Below are 19,204 nucleotides of genomic sequence, written 5' to 3' on the forward strand. Positions count from 1 at the left end.
TTTTAACCGTTAATAATCCTCCTGGTTTAAATCGAAAGGAGGGTAAACTATTCACCAAGAAGCAGGTTTGCCAAGTGGAAGAGCTGCAAATGTTTTCCAGAAAAGTTTATCACTTGGCATTGTCACTTGATTTAGTTGGTCTTGCCAAGATAAACACAGAGATGTGGACAGACTGATGGGGTACTCGGTTGGGGTGATGGTAATGGGGGGAGGTGGAGGAAGCTGGGTTTCTTGATGGGAAAATGCTTTTGAACTTGGAGCAAGGTACCAAGGTGGGCAGGGAGGCCACGTGCAGATTGAAAGGCAAGCCAGATGGAGAGAAGTTCCCCCCAGATTACCCAACCCCAACCCCAAGAACACCAAAACAAACTCTAAGGGGTCTAGCAGTAGCAGCAGGACAGCCTCATTGCACTGAGCAATTTAGAAAGTGGAGGAAGGGGGAGAAGAAGGAAGGGGAGAGGAGGGGAGGTGGGGAGGGGGGAAAAAAAGCAAAACAAAATAAATAAACCCACAAACAGAACAATAAAAATAAAAATAAACAAACCAATAACAGAATAAAATTTGTAACTCCTTTTTTTTTTTAATTTCACAAAAGTTTTCACAAGGACAATGTTATAGAAGAAAACCCCCAGCAGTGGCTAGGTCATGCAGAACCATTAATTGTCATACCTTGGCCCATTCTATTCATCCTTGTTGCACTTTAGAGAGAGAAGTAAGCTATGTGAGTTTTACAACGCTTTTAAACTGTCATATTTCCTGTTGAGCACTTTAACTGGCACATTCTTATAGTTATAAATGTTCTGAGGGCATAACTTTATAACCTCCTTTGCAAAGAATGCATGAATAGCTCTTCATGATCCCAAACTAGGGATATGTGTGTATGTATATATATACATATACATATATATACGTATATATGTGTATATATATAATTATATATAAAAAAGATAGTTGTATGTAATGTATAAATCAATACATAGGGACAAAAATAATTTGAAAAAATCTTCCACTCATAGGGCTTTTTAATATCCATGTATACAATGGCTGCCCACTCGAATACTGATTGGAACACCGCCTTGCCCTGTCTTGGGTGTGGGGATGGAGATTTTGAGTAAGCCTCACTATTTCGTCAGTAAAAGTGCTTGTCAATTCACACAGCAAGCAGATCTCAAAACTATCATGCTTGGGGGGACAGGGGATTCAAAATCTAAACCCAAAACATTCACCATAAAAACACCTTTTTAGAGATGGTTACAGCTGTGACATTTTCCTCCCCCCACCCCAACACCTGTGCTGTTCACTGAAATTTGTTTTCAAATAAACATTTCAAATATATATATTTATATATATAGCAGCCCAAGGCTAGTCCATCCTCACAAGAATTTGATTATGGTGGAGTTGGCCAATATTTAAGAACTACCGTACATTGCCTAAAGCATGGTTTGCATGCATAAAATATCTGAAAACTGCATATTGAAAAAAGGGTATTTCTCTACTTTTTTGCTCATGCTTACTAACTGTTTAAAAAAGAAAGGAAGAAAGAAAATGAAAGAAAAAAAGAATTATACCAAAATGTGTTTGGCTCACTGTTACACTCTTTTTCTTCTCTCCCATCTGTTAATGACAAGGGGTCCTTCTCTATGACTGTCATTCACCTGCCTAAGTAGATTGGCTACGTTAAAGCAACTGACGATGAGGAATTTCTCCCACTGGCTTTCTGCTCTGGAACAGCCAGCATCATGCAGCTGTGCCAACAGTTGAAGCTGGCTTTTGTCTTTGTGGAATCAACTGTGGCTTGATCCTCCTACATTCTGATTTATTTAGCATGCTGGCTTCTAGAAAAGCATGATCTGCCGCTGGGTTTATCTCCCTCTCTCTCTACCATGGCCCCAGCCCTTGCTCCTCTGTGGCACTGGGGCCCTAGCTGATCAAACAAAGGGGAGTAAAAAGGTCCCCAGAGAATGCGTGGAAAAATACTTGCTCTTTCCTGAGCATTATTTATTCTGTACATAAGGTAGGTAATTCACCTTTTAAAACATGTAAAAGTCCCAGGAAGGCAGTTTTTAATGACTTACATCTGATATTTATGATACATATGGCTTTTCATCCCAAATGTCAAAAGTGAGAGAAAAAACATAGCTATTCATATGGCAGCATAAGGAGACAGAATAACAATATGCAATCAAACCTCTTTTCACTTAAATGAAATGACTTGCATTTGATACATCCAAGAATGGAATACTAGTCTTTCCGCCACAGTAAGGGTAGAAATGTTCCTATAGACTCTCAAAGGAAGCTAGCTCAGGGACAAAAGGCCTTGGTGAGTAACTAAAAAAAATCTCCGATGTTCTAACAAGCAAGTGCATTTCACCATCTACACAAATGGCGAAAGACTTTCAAATGCTTTGAGATACTTCGGCCCAGAGAGTAGAAACAACCAATAGATATGTTTCCGTTGCTTTTGGGTTGCTTGTTTCAAATACATGTGTGTGTATATATATATTATTGTGTATATATAAAAAAATCAAGAGAAGGAAAGAAAGGAAAACAACAACGAAATCAAAACCCAAAGCACCCTGATAAAACTGATACATCAGAATAAACTTTTCTACACTAACTAAACTTGCTTTGCATAACTGACGTGGGGATCACAAGCACTCCCTTCTCATCTGTGAACTCATTCCTGCAGTGAGCTATTTATGTCTGGAGCATGCCTTTGGGTTATTTTTCCCCTAGAATCATAAATAACTTTTGGTCCGTCTGCTTATTTGCTGTTGTGCTCAAGGGTTTTATGGTGGTGGAATAAAAATGACAACCACATGCACACTATCATACATATGCAAATATGTGTAAAAAAAAGGGGGGACTACAGGGGAAAATGGGGGAAGTTACTGTTGGAAACACCCACTGGGGAAATGAGTGGCAGATACAGTTTCACACACGGAGGCAGTGGATACACACATCAGAGCCGCTCTTCCTGCACGTACTTCTGTTTGTCTCGGGACTCCCGGGACTTGGGCCGGTTCTGTCGGTTTGCCGTGGATGGGATGGAGTGGACGGAGGAGCTCTTCTTGCTAGAGGACTGGGATGAGTGGGAGGAATGGGAGAGGCTGGCCCGGGACTGGCCGGCGTTGTGGTCAAACTGCATTAAGCAGAAGATCAGGTCCGTCGGCACGAGCTCAAACTCGTACGGGGGGTTGGTGATGACATACCTGGATGCGGAGAGCAAAGAAGTCACAGAATGAGGATAAGGTGGTGGAGATTTCACCTCTCTGAACCAAACCAGGTCTACCCGAGGATTCCAGCCAGCCCAAGGCCTTAGACAGTATCTACGTAGTGGAACAAATTTGTTTAGCTCCACAGAGGAAGTCAGCCATAAGCCCTCCCAGAGATTCTGAATTAGCGCTAGACAAGGGAGAAAACAAGTGGTGCTTCCTGTGGTCTGTATACCCACTTCAGTACAGTATCAAGTTCCCTTCTGATCCTGAGACGCACAAGCGCATACAGGAGGTTTCAAGGACTGCCCTGCATCTCTTATCCTAGAATCTTACAACAATCTCACACCCATATCACACTATCTTTGTTTACCACCATCTAGCAAAACCTTAGTCCTCTCTCCCTCTTTATCTTTTAAAAATCAACGTTGGTGAATGATTTCACCAAATGGAAAGCTACAAAACACCTCCCTGCCTATGTGTCTCTCAGGCTTTAACTGTTCTCCTCAAAGATCACCTTTTTCCCTAATTAATATCAGATATGACTAAAAAATCACCATTTCATTTCTAGTAATGGATCTCAAAAGTGTGGTTCTCCGGCCAGATATATAAGCATCATCTGAGAACTTCTTAAAAATGTAAATTCTTTTTTGTAGCTGATGTATACTTGATTTACAGCAAAGTATACAGCAAAGTGATTCAGTTTTATATATATATATATATATATATATATGTTCTATTTCAGATTCTTTTCCATTTTAGGTTATTATAATATATTGAATATAGTTCCCTGTGCTATACAGTAGGTCCTTGTTAAAATGCAAATTCTTAAGCAACTCCACTCAAGTCCTACTGAGTCAGACACTATGCATTGGGGATCAAGCAATTTGTGTTTTAATAAGTTTTACAGATGATTCTCATGTTCACCTAACTTTGAGAATCTGCTAGACTACAGAAATTATGTTCAATTCTGGCTCTATTGTATAATCTCTGGGCATTCAAACTTCATATTTTCATTTCATACCAGTTAAGTCAGAGTAATCAGAGTACTTTTAAAAAGCACCCCCGGAGATTCTACTCTGCAAGTAGGTCTGAGAAACACTCATCTATCTCTATGGCATTGTTTCCTGAGGTATATCATACAAACACACTGACTGACAATTCTAGGATGTACTTTTAAGTTTAAGCTGCTGTGAATTTACTTTAACGTGTATTAGAGAAATATAACTAGCATACATGAACTGTAATCTTTTTTCTGCTTCAGGCAATAATATACAGTTTTCTTTAAAGTAAATATATAAAAGTAAAAAAGTGAGTCAACTGAAAAATACATTAAGTAAAAATATATGTGTCCATGAAAATAGAATATATATATAACTGAATCACTTTGCTGTGGACCTGAAACTAACACAACATTGCAAATCAACTACACTCCAATAAAAATTAAATATATATATATATATGTGCTTGTGTGTGTGTGTGTGTGTGTGTGTGTGTGTGTGTGTATAGAGAGAGAGAGAGCGCGCGTCCCCAGTGGTGCAGTGGTAAAGAATCCGCCTGCCAAGCAGAAGACATGGGTTCAGTTCCTGGGTCAGCAAGATCCCCTGGAGAGGGAAATGGCAACCCACTCCAATATTCTTGCCTGGGAAATCCCATGGACAGAGAAGCCTGGCCAGCCACAGTCCGTGGGGTTGCAAAGAGTCAAACACTACTGAACAACTAGACAACAACAACAGGTATATATGTGTGTGTGTGTGTGTATAGGTGTATACATATATATGTCTAAGACAGGGCAAAGGAATCATTTACCTTAAACAGTAGCAATATGAAGTATTTCTATATGAGATACCAACAGAATTATCCCAGTAGCAGGAGTTTGGAGGACGTTTTCCTTCAGACTTGTGTAATTAGGTGATGGATGGATGGAACTATCCCATAAAACTTGAATTCTCCCCACAATGTCTTTATACTTGCGATTGTAATGAAAGAAAGAAGCTTCCCATAACCACCACCAAAGTCAGCACTGGATTTAATATGGGCAGAGCAATTTGCATGTTAAGAACATGCATGTAGACTTTTGCCCTCCTTGTGGGAGACAAGAGAGGGCATTTCTGTCTCTGCCTTTGGGAGGGCAGATTGGAAACATACTCACCTCTTCGTGCACTGGCTGGGGGTGCTGAGGTGAGCATCTCTCAGCCGATAAATTCCAAAACAAAGCATATTGTATGTTTTCAGAGCTTTGCAGAACAGATCACCATAACAACCACCATCCTGGGAGACAACAAAAGAGCAGAGAGAAAAATCATTTTTATTTGCCTGAAAATAAAGGTCCTGGGGGTGGGAGGGAAGGGCCTTTTCATGAAAGCTCACACTAGTGTCTCCTGAGTCGGAGGGTCTGTGCCGAGGAACAGTGGCTGAAGAAGTTAAATGTGCTTTATAGCCTACGCCCCAATGTTGGTGACTTTTGGGGATCAAATAAGAAAGGGTTTTCCTCTGGTTGTCTCCAGTTTTTCATCTGCAGGAATGAGAGCTCTAAGGAGCCGGTGCCTCTCCTCACTTTAAGGTATGATATAAGCTTGAAGGTCTCAGATGTCTGTTCGGCTAAGGAGTAGAAATCAGCTCTGCAAAATGTTGATGGTGTTTAGCCCCAGCTCAGTTGCAACCACAGTTATCTGACCGCGTTGTCAAAACTGCTCAAGTGATAATTAAAATCACTACCAGAAGAAAAGACCCCACCAGGTACTATGGTGACAGGCTCTTTCAGAGAAGGACTGTGTGAAAAGCACAATTTACAGACCTTGGAGATGGCAAGGGTGGAAGAGAATGTGTTTCCCCAGGAGCTGGAGGTCTGCAGGCTGAATAACTGGGATTCACAGTTCTAATCAGTTCACAGTCATTTTCCAAGGGTCTGGGGCCAGATGAGGAATGTGAAAGCAAACTCACCCAGAAGCACTGGCTTCCTGCAGCCAGCTAGCTTCAGGCATTAACACAGGAAGGGCACCAAGGGCTGACTTCACTGGGAATAAAGTGACTGCATCTGTCCTTCCTGTTACTGAAACTGCCAGATGGGCCTCATGCTCGAGAACACAACTGGAACCAGATCTTACCATTATTTAAAGTCCTTGTTCTTTTAAAGTGTTATTGTTTAGTCGCTAAGTCATATCCGACTCTTTTGCTACCGCATGGTCTGTAGCCCGCCAGGCTCCTCTGTCCATGGGTTTTTCTCAGGCAAAAATACCAGAGCGGGCTGCCATTTCCTTCTCCAGGGGATCTTCTCGACCCTGGGATTGAACTCACATCTCTGGCATTGGAAGGCAGATTCTTTACCACTGAGGTGTACCAGTGAGTAAATGATAGATAAAAAGAGCCACTAGCTATGGAGATGACCTTTCAAAGAAGCTCTAAGTCTAACACAGATTTTTGTCCCTCACCAAACTAAAACACGTGCAAATTAGCATCACAGTTTCAGAAGACATGGAGAAAGTGACCCTTTCCTTGGCTCCTTCTCCACTATTTGGACTTTCTGGGTGGCAGGTAGTACTGTTCATACAATAGGCTTACTGGCTCTTAAGACTGCTGGTTCCAGCCGTTGAATACATTCATGGAGTTGGGCTGGGAATAAGGGTCAACTAAGACTGCATACTTCTGCCAGAGTGCCTGAAGCAGGCTGATGCACAGAGCCCGAAGGGAGGCCCGGGTCACCTCTGTAGCAGGGAGGGCAGTGGGGGAGTGGCTGAGTCCACACCCAGAATTCATAGCCCCCCTGCATGTGTGCTAAGCCACTTCAGTCCTGTCTGATTCTCTGTGACTCTGGACTGTAGCCCACCAGGCTCCTCTGTCCATGGGATTCTCCAGGCAAGAGTACTGGAGTGGGTTGCCATGTCCTCCTCCAGAAATATAATAGTCCCCAGGAGCTTTTAAAAAACACTGATGGCCAGGACTCTGGGCCTGACCCTGACATTAGTGGTTTTCAGAACACCGTAGCTTATTATGTGTCTCTAGACCCACTGGCCCAACCAATAGCCTCTCATGTGGATCCTTTATGTCTCTAATTCCAGACTGAGTTCTCCTAATTCTGAGGCTGGAACTAGTCACTCTCCCCTAGCCCCATTCCTCGCTGCAGAGGTGACCCATGCCTCCTTTTGGGTGCCACATTCCAGCTTGCTTCAGGCACTCTGGCAGACCAATTAATGTGCAGTTGGGGTTAAGTAGCCCTGATCCATGAGAAGGCAATGGCACCCCACTCCAGTACTCTTGCTTGGAAAATCCCATGGACGGAGGAGTCTGGTGGGCTGCAGGCCATGGGGTCGCTAGAGTCGGACACGACTGAGCGACTTCACTTTCACTTTTCACTTTCATGCATTGGAGAAGGAAATGGCAACCCACTCCAGTGTTCTTGCCTGGAGAATCCCAGGGATGGGGGAGCCTGGTGGGCTGCCGTCTATGGGGTCGCACGGAGTCGGACACGACTGAAGTGACTTAGCAGCAGCAGCAGCCCTGATCCATACTAAGACCTGCAGAATGGGTTCCCTAACTTGTGTGCTTCTGAAACCACCTGAGGCCTCCCATCTTGTGGCAGAAGATACTCTAGGAGAGTCAGTAAGCCCGTGGGCTCTGAAACCAACATTCCTGGTGCAAATTCCCTGAGAGGGCCAGTCCTTGGTTTCTCTGAGCCCTAGTTTCCTTAGAGCATGTGATAAGAGAACCTATGCCAAAGGGTCACCGTGGGGATTCAATGAATGAATCCATAAAGCACAGTGCCTGATACACAGTCAACCACAAGCATCACCTCTGATACCTCTCTTCATGTGGAAAGAACCAAAGGCAGATCCGGTCATTTCCACATAACAGGCTCAGGTGCCCTCTGCCCCCTGAACTCACCCCCAGGTCCGCAAAGGGCCCGTCCAGCAGCGCTAACTGCGCCACACGGCAGCGGTCCCTGTTGGCCAGCGTCTGGGGGGTGCTGTAGCCCCCGCGGAGTGCATTCTCCTCGGCGATCAAAGCCTCCAGCTCCGGTGTGGCTCCTCCAGTCACCAGGGTCCGTATCAGGGTAAGGATGTTGTCATTGAAGTATGTCTGGGAAGAGATGGGAGCAAAGTCCTTTAAGCACACACCCTAAAGTCACGACAACCGACATTCAAATTACTTTTCTTGATGTCTCCTGTTTAAAGTTCTGGCCTGTCTCTTCAAATAGTTTTATGTGGGAAGTGAAAAGACAGCAGCCTCCAATTATTCCATTCTTTTCTCTCCTACTTGGTTCTGCTATGAGAGCCTGACTTTAAAACCTGAAATTCAGTGGATTTTTATTAAAGGGCTAAAGTCAAAATGGCTGGTGTTTACCATAATTGGTGCTAGTAGGGATGTAAATATGGCTTCCTCTCCTGCTTGCTAAGGGACTCTGGGCGTATGTACTAAAATGCAGCCTGACCCAGGCAGGACGGCCTCTGAGTTTCTGCAACACACATGCCAGGAAGCTGCTTCCCCCAACAATGGTAGAACTTCTCTCTAGAGTGAGATGCCAAGAGCATCATTAAGGCCATGTGTTCAACAATTTATCACATACTTTGATAATAGGCTAAACCAGAAGTTTCTATCAATTAAATATGCCAGATAAATGTATGACAAGGTGGATACCCTGGTATTTTTAAGTAACCTCTGTGGTCTGAGGCGAACATAGCTTATTAAGGAAGTTTCCCTCAATGTGTACATTTGTCTCACATCTGAAACATTCTGTCAGGAACAAAACAATAGGAGTTTTAAAAAATTAATAGGATGTCAAATAAAAGAGCTCAAAAAGGCATTTTTCACACAGCCTAATTTGAGGAAAATCTCAGTTAAGGGTCTGTTTTCCATTTTCCAGTGTAAGAAGAAATCAAACAGGCTAAATAATATCAAGCTAAAGTTTGCCTGTGGCTTTTGAGGATGGATGGATCTTTTGAAGCAGGTTAGGCAAGACAGCTGCATTTTTACTTCAGCAGTTTTTTGGACAGTTCACCTGGCAAAAATCTAGTGGGTAACAAACCAGGTAAAGGATGAGTTCTCTACAGCTTGGCCATCATAATTCTATGTCTCGGGGGAGGTTGTCTAATCTTTCTGGTCTTTGATTTTCTCATCCGTAAAATAAGCACCATCATTAAGATCAAGTTTATATGCAAAGAATTCCAGGAGGACTTCTGAGTTAAAATGGTAGCTGCTAGTGAGGCTAGAATCCCTAGGTTATTGAAGTACTCACAAAAGCACCCAAAGTGATGCAAAATTTCAACAGCAACAGGAAACTAGGAATGTGATTCAAAACCAGTCAGGCCCTAAGGAGAAGGTATCATCTGCCAGAGCTTAGATGCCCCCTGGGGGTCAGAGAAGCTGAAGGAGGAACTATTGCTGGTGTGGTTAAGGGGTGAGAGGCAGGCTAGGGGTTCAGCGCTGACCTCGCCACTTAGTAGCTGCATGACTTTGGAAAGTTATTTCTCATTTTTGTGCCTCAGTGTCATGATCTATAAAATATAATAGAGTGGGTTGCTGCTGCTGCTAAGTCGCTTCAGTCGTGTCTGACTCTGTGTGACCCCACAGACGGAAGCCCACCAGGCTCCCCCGTCCCTGGGATTCTCCAGGCAAGAACACTGAAGTGGGTTGCCATTTCCTTCTCTAATGCATGAAAGTGAAAAGTGAAAATGAAGTCGCTCAATTGTGTCCAACTCCTAGCGACCCCATGGACTGCAGCCTACCAGGCTCCTCCGTCCATGGGACTTTCCAGGCAAAAGTACTGGAGTGGGGTGCCATTGCCTTCTCTGAGAGTGGGTTACAAGGACTATATAACTGATACCTGTGAGGCACTTAGAAAAGTGTTTCGTGCACAGGGAGCACTGAAAAATACTTTTGGGACTGATACCAGAAACTCGGGCCTTTGTCACCTAGTGTTTAGTACATGGAACTCTGCTCAATGTTATATGGCAGCCTGGATGAGAGGGAAGTTTGGGGAAGAACAAATAACCAAAAATATATGGCAGAGTCCCTTTTCTGTTCACCTGAAATCATCACAACATTGCTCTACCCAACACAAAATTAAAAATTTAAAAAAGAAACTTGGGCCTTTGTTGATGAAAGACAGGTCAATTTATGACTAATTTTCCCTTTCAAAAAGTCTTTTCTGGCTTTTTTTTTTTTTTTTTTTTGGTGGGGTAGAGGGGTGGGGTTGCAAACTAAGGCCATTCATTTCACCCCTGAATCTGCACTTCTCAGGCTGCCTCCATGCTAAGACTCCATTTAGACTTAGCAAAGACCCAGCAAGGGTTAATAGGGACTACATGCTGAGTGGTGACCAGAGCCACGTGGGCCACCATAGGTGAACTCTCATGGAAACTGGTTCTGGGCACACATATAAACACACATCCCAACGTCGTCAGAGGTAAATTGTCTTCTCTATATTCAATAGACCATTGTCAGAAGCAGAAGCCCCCTCACCTGACCTCAGCTCTGCGGCGCGTTAAATGAGGGAGTGCCCGACACAGAACTTTGACAAAGGCTTTTGTGCTATAATTATCCTTCTAGATCAACACCCAGGGAGGAGTTAGCCAGTATGAAGTGTGGACGGCAGAACACTAATGACCTCGTGGTGAAAAACGGACCTCTGTCTTGCTCAAATGTACAGAGAGAAATAGCTAATATAAATATTTTTTAATATTTACTGGAAGAGCTGGAAGAACTAAAAGAAAAATTTAGGAAGCATATGTTTTAGAATAAAAATCAATTAAAAAAATAATGAGTATCTCTAACAAACAAAAAATCAGATGATAAGAAAGCTGACTTCATACAACTTACTCAATTCTTTTAAAATGTAAGATATTGAAATTAAAAAGAATATATTTGGGAGAATGGCATTGAAACATGTATAATATCATATAAGAAACAAATCGCCAGTCCAGGTTCGATGCAGGATACAGGATGCTTGGGGCTGGTGCACTGGGATGACCCAGAGGGATGGTATCGGGAGGGAAGTGGGAGGGGGGTTCAGGATTGGGAACACGTGTATACCCGTGGCAGATTCATGTTGATGTATGGCAAAACCAATACAATATTGTAAAGTAATTAGCCTCCAATTAAAATTAAAAAAATAAATAAATAAAAAATAAAAATAATATAATTTAAAAATGCCTGAAAAGGATCCAATGCTTTTTCATGATAAACACACTCAAAAAACTAGAAATGGAAGGGAATTTCCTCAATCTGAAAAAGGACATATATTAAAACATCAGACTTATAGGTGAAAGATTGGAAGCTTTCCTTTTACATTAGGAACAAGACGAAGAAGCCAGCTCTCACCACTTCTATTAAGCACAGCACTGGAGGTCTTAGCCAGGGCTAGAAGGAAATAAAGGTATCTATATAAAAACTGAAGAAGAAAAATTATCTGTATTCACAGAGGACATGATCTTGTATATAGAAAATCCTAAAGAATCCACTAAAATGGTATTCTCGGTAATAAATGAATTCACTAAGATTGCAGAATACTAAGCCAATCATTTGTGAATCCATGCACGTCCAATGAAAAACATAAGAATGAAATTAAGAAAACAATTATTACAATAGCATCACAAAGAATAAAATACTGAGGAATAAATTTAACCAAGGAGATATAGGATTAGTACACTGGAAACTACAAAATATTGTTGAAATAAAGAAAATATAAATAAATGGAAGGACATCTTAACTTGATAGATTGTAAGACTTACTATTCTTAAGATAGCAATATTCCCCCAAACAATCTATAGATTTATTCCAATTGCTATCAAAATCCCAAAGACCGTTTTTATAGAAGTGAAGAAGCTCACTTTAAAATTCCTGTGAAATTGCAAGGAGCCCTAAATAACCAAACCATCTTGAAAAGGAAAAACAAAACTGGAGGACTCACACTTCCTGATTTTGGAGCACACCACAAAGCTACTATAATCAAGAGAGTATGGTATTGCCCTAAGGATAGACTTATGGACCACTGGAATCAAATTGAGAATCCAGAGATAAACTCATACGCTTTGCCTCAGTTGATTTTTCAACAAAGCTTCCAAGATCATTCTACAGAGGAAGAATATAGACTCCTAATCAAATATTGCTACCACAGCTGGGTATCCACATTCAGAAGAATAAATTTGGATCCCTACCTCACACCCTATGCAAAAGTTAATTCAAAATGGATTAAAGACCTGAATATAAAAGATAAAACAATGAAACACTTAGAAGAAAACACAGAAGTAAAGCACTATGCTTTTGATTTGAAAACTGATTCTTAAATATGACACCCAAAGCATAGGCAACAAAAGAAAAAAATAGGTAAATTAAACTTCATCACAGTGAGAACTGTCTGTGCACAAATCACACTATCCAGAAAGTGAAAAGAAATCCTACAGAGTGACAGAAAATATTTGCAAACCATATATCCCATAAGGACCTAGTATCCAAATATATATTTAAAAGTATTACAATTCAACAACATAAAGAAAAGTAACCCAAATTTTAAAATGGACAAAAATGAGCAAACTTTATTTAAAAATACCGGTGAAATATATTAAAACATGGAATTCTTGAAGGATATATTATTACCAAACAATGTAAATGTCAAAAGTAATTCTTGAAAGAAAAAATATGACAAAATTATCTATCAGTAATATTAAATCATTTTTAAAAGTCAGAAAAATGAGGTAGGAGAAAGGAGGATGGAAGTAAAGACACATGTAAATTCCCTGATCATATAGAAGAAGAAATCAAGAGCTACTAAATTTTCTAGATAATAATATAAATAAAATGTAGCTTCAAGTACATTTATAGAGTATATGGTATCCACTAACTAGAGTTAAAAACAGAATGTATAATTTACACATCATTAGAGAAAATAAGCATACAAAAATAGACTAATGCCCAAGGATAGATAATAAAGGACACAATTATCAAAGCATAAAGTATAATGCAAATTTTAGCATTATAGATTATATAACTAAACATAAATGAGCTAAATGATTTGATAAAATGGCAAAGTTCTCAAACTTGTTCAAAAACTAAAATCAAAATCAAACTCTGGTATCTTCAGAGACAGGAAAACACACACACACACACACACACACACACACAGAGCAAAGGAAAGTATATTTAAAGGAAAAATTTTTTAATTTTTATTATCAAATTAACTACATGTTCATGTAGTTAAAATTTACAAAAAATATATAACATTTATGGAGAAAATATTAGAACCAAAATATAGACAACAAAACTAATTAAGCATTATAGTAAAATAAATACGGACTGAGAGTCATATGTAAAAGGGATATGTGAAATATCATTGTGTTTCTTGTTTTCACAGCTCAAACAGACCAGAAGTATAAGGAAATGAAGGATATAATATGGGCATTAAGTACATTTGTGCTAAACTTTACAACATTTTTAGTTAGCTTCCAAGTAATGCTAACAAATCATGATCAATGGCCCAAAGTATAAAATCTCAATATACATACTAAAATATAAGATGTATGGCCTATATTTTAAAAGTAAACATAATAGTAGAAAGAAAAGTAAATAACCCAATACTTCAAAGTTTTTTAAAAGTATCCTAAATAATTACAGGTCAAGATGGAAATAAAACTCAAGAATATAGAGTATTAAAAAATTAAAGATTATTTGAAAATAACACACAAAAACGTCATGGATTGAGGCCAAAGCTACAGAGACAAATTCAGAACCTTAACTGCTTTTATCATTGAATAGAAAAGAATGTCAACTAATAATTCTAAGCATTTAAAATAATTGTTTTTGGTTGTTCTTTTTTATTTGATAAAAATAGAAGGTTGAAATAATAAAGCATCAATTAATGAAGTAGCAAGAGGATATTTAGTGAATTGATACATTTTTAAACTTGATAAAATTATGCTAAATTTCCTCTGGAAACAGTTTATGCAACTGTCTTTCAAAGTTTTGAGAACCATACTCTAGTAGTTATATGACCTTAATACAGGAGTTAGCAAATCAAGGCCATGGGAAAAATGTAGACTGCCAGCTGTTTTTGTTTTTTTAATAAAGTTTTATTGAGATGCACACATGCCCACTTGTTTACTAACAGTTTTTGTGCTATAATGGCAGAATTGAATATTGTCAACAGAGTCTATACGGCTCTCAAAAGCCTAAAATACTCACCATCTGGCCCTTTATAAAAAATGCTGTTCCATTTCTTAATACAATAAGGAAAGCATGACACACCATGGAGAAGGGACGTTTACTCAACAAATGATTTAGGGGAAATTGCTATCTGGAAAATTTTTTTCAACAATATGGAAGTGATTAAATAATAATGATATACTTATGTGACTTACATTGTACAGATATTAATATTATGCTTTCAGAGAGTATTTAATGGCATGGTAACAATTACATGACATAATATTAAAATATATTAAAAAAAGCAGGATCCAAAAATCACTAAGATCTCATGTTAAACTCATGTTAAAAGTGCAGACCTCCAAAGATATATAGTCATACAAAAATATTTAATATTATGTAAATATTAAATATTTAGTACCCCAAAATTTTACATGGAAATTAATTCCTGGTAACAAACAGAATTCTGATCCATTTTCATTTTTTCCTATAATTCATTTTATATATTTCCTACTATGAAAATACATTTACTTAAATTTCTAAGAGAGGAAGCAAATGGAATTTATATAACTCATTGGAAAAAAAAAAAATCCCAAAATTTGATTAAAAAATGGATAAAGGAATGGAATAGATATTCTTCCAAAGAAGATATTCAAATAGCCAACAGGTACTTTATAAAAGATGTTCAACATCACTAGTCATAAGGAAAATGCAAATCAAAACTGTGGTAAGACATCATCTCATACCTGTTAGAATGACTACTGTCAAAAATATGAGAAATAAGTGTTGGTGAGGTTGTGAAGAAAAGGAAACCTTTGTAAAGTGCCAGTGGGAATGTAAGCTGATACCGCCACTATGGAGAACAGTATGCTGGTTCCTTGAGAAATTACAAATATAGCTACCATACGACCAAGCAATTCCACTTCTGGATATATATCCACAGGAGAAGAAATAACTATCTCAAAGAGATATCTTTTTCATCCCTATGTTCACTGCGGCATTGTTTACAATAGCTAAGACATGGAAACAGTCTAAGTGCCCACTGAGAGATGAACTGATAAAATGTGGCAGATACATACACAATGGAATATTTAGCTGTAAACGGAGGAAATCTTGCCCTATGCAACAACATGGATGAATTCTGAGAGCATGAAGCTAAGTGAAGTAAGTCAGAGAAATATAATTTATACTCTTACTTATATATGAAATCTAAAAAAAAACGATCCTATAGAAAGTGAGAACAGACTGGTTGTTGCCAGGGGCAGGAGGTGGGGGCTGGGAGAAATGGGTGAAAGTGGTCATAGGATATAATTAATAAATTCTGGAGATATGGCACACTATAACACAGTGTATAAAGTTAACAATACTGTACTATGTATTTGAAAACTGCTTAAGAGAGTAGATTTTTACAGTTCTCAGCAACAGCAAGAAAAAATTGTAACTGGGAGGTGATGGATGTATTAACTAACTTTACTGTTGTAATCATTTCACAATATATACATATATCATTGTACACCTTAAACTTATGTTATAATGTTATAACTCAATGATATAAATCAATGATATCTCAACAAAGTTGTGGTGCGGGGGAGGTAAATGTTATAAAATAGTTAAAGGCAGAAAATATAACCACAAACAACCTGGTGAAAATATAGCTGAATATTTAACCTATCTCAGGGAAATTCCATGGACAGAGGAGCCTGCTGGGCTACAGTCCATGGGGTCACAAAGAGTCGGACACGACTGAGCGACTAACACACTAACAGGATACTTGATGACTTCTTTTGTTCAGCAAGCAGAATTTAGGCATAAAATCTATAGAAAAATTCACAAAAGACCATATGCATTTACATGGTTATAGAGAAGGCAATGGCACCCCACTCCAGTACTCTTGCCTGGAAAGTCCCATGGATGGAGGAGCCTGGAAGGCTGCAGTCCATGGGGTAGCTGAGGGTCGGACACGACTGAGCGACTTCACTTTCACTTTCCACTTTCATGCATCGGAGAAGGAAATGGCAACCCACTCCAGTGTTCTTGCCTGGAGAATCCCAGGGATGGGGGAGCCTGGTAGGCTGCCGTCTACGGGGTCGCACAGCGTCGGACAGGACTGAAGTGACTTAGCAGCAGTAGCAGCAGACACAAGTTAAAATTATAGATACTTCAGAACTACCACCAACACAATTGAAGGACCCCCTAAAGAAGATGATAATCACTGCTCACCAAAGTGCAAGAGATGGCATGCACACACCACTGATGGTGGTGCAATGGTACAATTGTTTCTGGGGGATAATCTGGCAATAGATACCAAGAGTTTTAAATACGTTCATATTTGTTTAAAACCCAGTAAGTTTACCTCAAAGTAGTAAGTTTCTTCTTGCTCAAAGATTTATGTACAATAATACTTATCACAGGGTTAGTTATTTTTATAATAAAAATGATTAAAAACTGAAATGTCCCACAATAGATAATGTTTAACAAGATTCTGGGACATCCATATGTTTGAGTCTCAGGAAGTCCTACATGGAGACCATTACAATGATTCCAAAGAAAATGACATGATTAGATACTCTGATAAAAATACTAACTCTGAAAAGCAAAAAAAAAAAAACAAAACCCAGATATAAAACTGGATGATTCCATATTTATGTAACCATCTGGAAGAAAATATACCAAAATACTAGCCAGGCTCATCTTTGTGTGTTGGGAATATGATTTATTTAAATTTTCTTCTTTATATATATCTGCACTTTCCAAAGTTTCCCATGGAACATGAATTCATTTTCTAAGGAAAACAGTCGATGGTTCTTAAACAAAGAACACTCTAAGTTCTGCTTTGCAACAATAAGTCAGGGAGGTCAACATGAAAGGTTACTGTTTTGTCAAATCTTTAAGATTTGACCTTAAAGTGTTTCCCTTTCTGTGCTAAAATCAGTTACGCTGAAACAGCTTAATCTTTTTGATCAATCAGTCACTGACATTTATTGAGCACCTACTAATCCCTGGCTCTTGGTTTGGACTGAAATTGTATGCTATTCCAAAAGTGTGTCACTTTCAAAATTGCCCATCAAGGGGTATAATTTCAGGGTGGGTCAGAGGGTTTCAGAGGTCCCTGCACAATTCTAGAACCACTCACAACATTGAACACAATTCTCTGGCCCCTGAGCTGGCACTGTATCCCAGATCTCTCTCCTTGATTTTTTCATACAGGCATCAAGGAGCAGAGCTATAGGTAACAGTTTCTGCTGTGACGGAGTATAATGACGCCTGTCAGAGAGCTCTGGTGCTCCCATTTTGGTGCCTCAGTATTCAGCTGCAGAGAAGTCCTCTGACATCACATACAGGTGTGCTCTGAGCACGTTTCAACGTGTCTTTGTGATCTGAGTAACTTGGTGGAAAGACAATGCTTCCCCTGATAAAGGATGTCCAGTTATTTTAGGGGGCAAATTTCTTTATGGGGCTGGGGTACCAGTCACAGAACATAGACAGGTCTGCAATTAAGCATTCTATCCAGTGCTTTCTGCTTAGGAAGTGACAGTTTAAGCATCACGAGGGCAAACCAGGTGCTAGGACTTCAAATGCCAGTTATCAAAGACTATTACTATGGAGGATGTGGCAGCTAGAACAAACCTCTCCACAGCTCATCTGACCCAGAAGGCACCATTCTTTCCCTGGGTAACAGAGACACCAGATGGAAGAAACAGAATTCTGTAACACACAGGTGTGTTCCTTTGCCTCCTAAGCTTTTGTACTCCTAGTCTTTCCTGTGCTCTGCATGGGCCTGTTCACTATATTTGTGCTAGAAGCCTTGTGAGAAAGTCTGGCACAGAATCTCCAAACCAGGCCAGGACTAGTCTCCAGGAATGCATTCAGGTCTGACTCTTTGCGACCCCATGGACCATACAATGTCCACAGAATTCTCCAGGCTGGAATACTGGAGTGGGTAGCCTTTCCCTTCTCCAGCAGATCTTCCCAACCCAGGAATCGAACCTGGGTCTCCTGCATTGCAGGCAATTCCTTACTAACTGAGCCATCAGGGAAGCCCTCATTTTCAGCAGAAGACTTTGCAATGGCTGTTCCTGTGTCACATGTTTTTGGGGGCGCTAAAGAGAACAGAATTCTCCAGGGTTCTGCTCAGTGCCTGGGATCCAGACACGGGTGTAATCTGAATAATATGGGAGTCCCTCTTCCCAGTGCCAAAGTCCGGATTCCACGTCTGGTCTGGGCAGACTTTCACCTAAGTATGGCAACATGGCACCCCTAGATCTGTGTACAGACTTCAGAATTTAGTTGCTATTATTTAAAATCTCTTGCAATGGCTATGACAATAGGAAAGTTGCCTAACTTTTCTGGGTTTTGGATTCCTTATCCATATAAAAGGGATTAGAAACAAATAAACCCAGATTATTGGATAGTGTTAACTGAGATATTTTGTGTAATTTTAATGAACAACAAATGCTCAGTGTGCTCAGTCATGTCTGACTCTTTGCAACCCCCTGGACCGCAGCCCGCCAGGCTGCTCTGTCCATGGGATTTTCCAGGCAAACCCAAGTCTCCTTTGTGTCTTCTGCATCGGCAGGCGGATTCTTTACCACTGCGCCACCAGGGAAGCCCATCAAATACTCAATAAAGGGTAGCTTATAAAAAGAACAACCAGCTGACAATGCAACCAGTTTAGAACACTGCTTTCTCTCTGCATTCTCAGCTCCAGTATCAGCTGGCCCAGATCACATGAGTGGCCCCTTAGCTTCTGAACTTTGGGGAATAAACCCAGAAGTGCTAGGGAAAGGACCAGTGAGTTACAACAGGGAAATCTGAGCCCACAGCGCCATCTAGCCCGTTCCATGGAGGTCCCTCTG

General features: G+C 40.0%; 1 protein-coding gene across 15 annotated transcripts in view; it reads right to left on the reverse strand.

Annotated features, from left to right (window-relative positions):
- The window catches only part of KCNMA1 (potassium calcium-activated channel subfamily M alpha 1), a 773,076-nt gene that overhangs the window by 12,764 nt on the left and 741,108 nt on the right, over positions 1–19,204 (reverse strand). For 10 of the 15 annotated variants that reach the window (XR_009734238.1, XM_061405415.1, XM_061405414.1 and 7 more), the window contains 3 exons: positions 8,097–8,291; positions 5,368–5,486; positions 2,988–3,212 (listed from right to left, as the gene is read on the reverse strand). Coding sequence is in view for 14 of the 15 variants with exons in the window: in XM_061405415.1 (XP_061261399.1) it covers positions 2,988–3,212; positions 5,368–5,486; positions 8,097–8,291 (539 nt within the window). In the remaining variant the exon portion in view is untranslated. Of the gene's footprint in view, positions 1–555; positions 3,213–5,367; positions 5,487–8,096; positions 8,292–19,204 lie in introns of those variants that run through there. The other 5 variants (XM_061405428.1, XM_061405431.1, XM_061405430.1 and 2 more) reach the window with 2 other exon arrangements.

The sequence above is a fragment of the Bos javanicus genome, chromosome 28 (assembly GCF_032452875.1).
Source record: "Bos javanicus breed banteng chromosome 28, ARS-OSU_banteng_1.0, whole genome shotgun sequence".
NCBI classification, from domain to species: domain Eukaryota; kingdom Metazoa; phylum Chordata; class Mammalia; order Artiodactyla; family Bovidae; genus Bos; species Bos javanicus.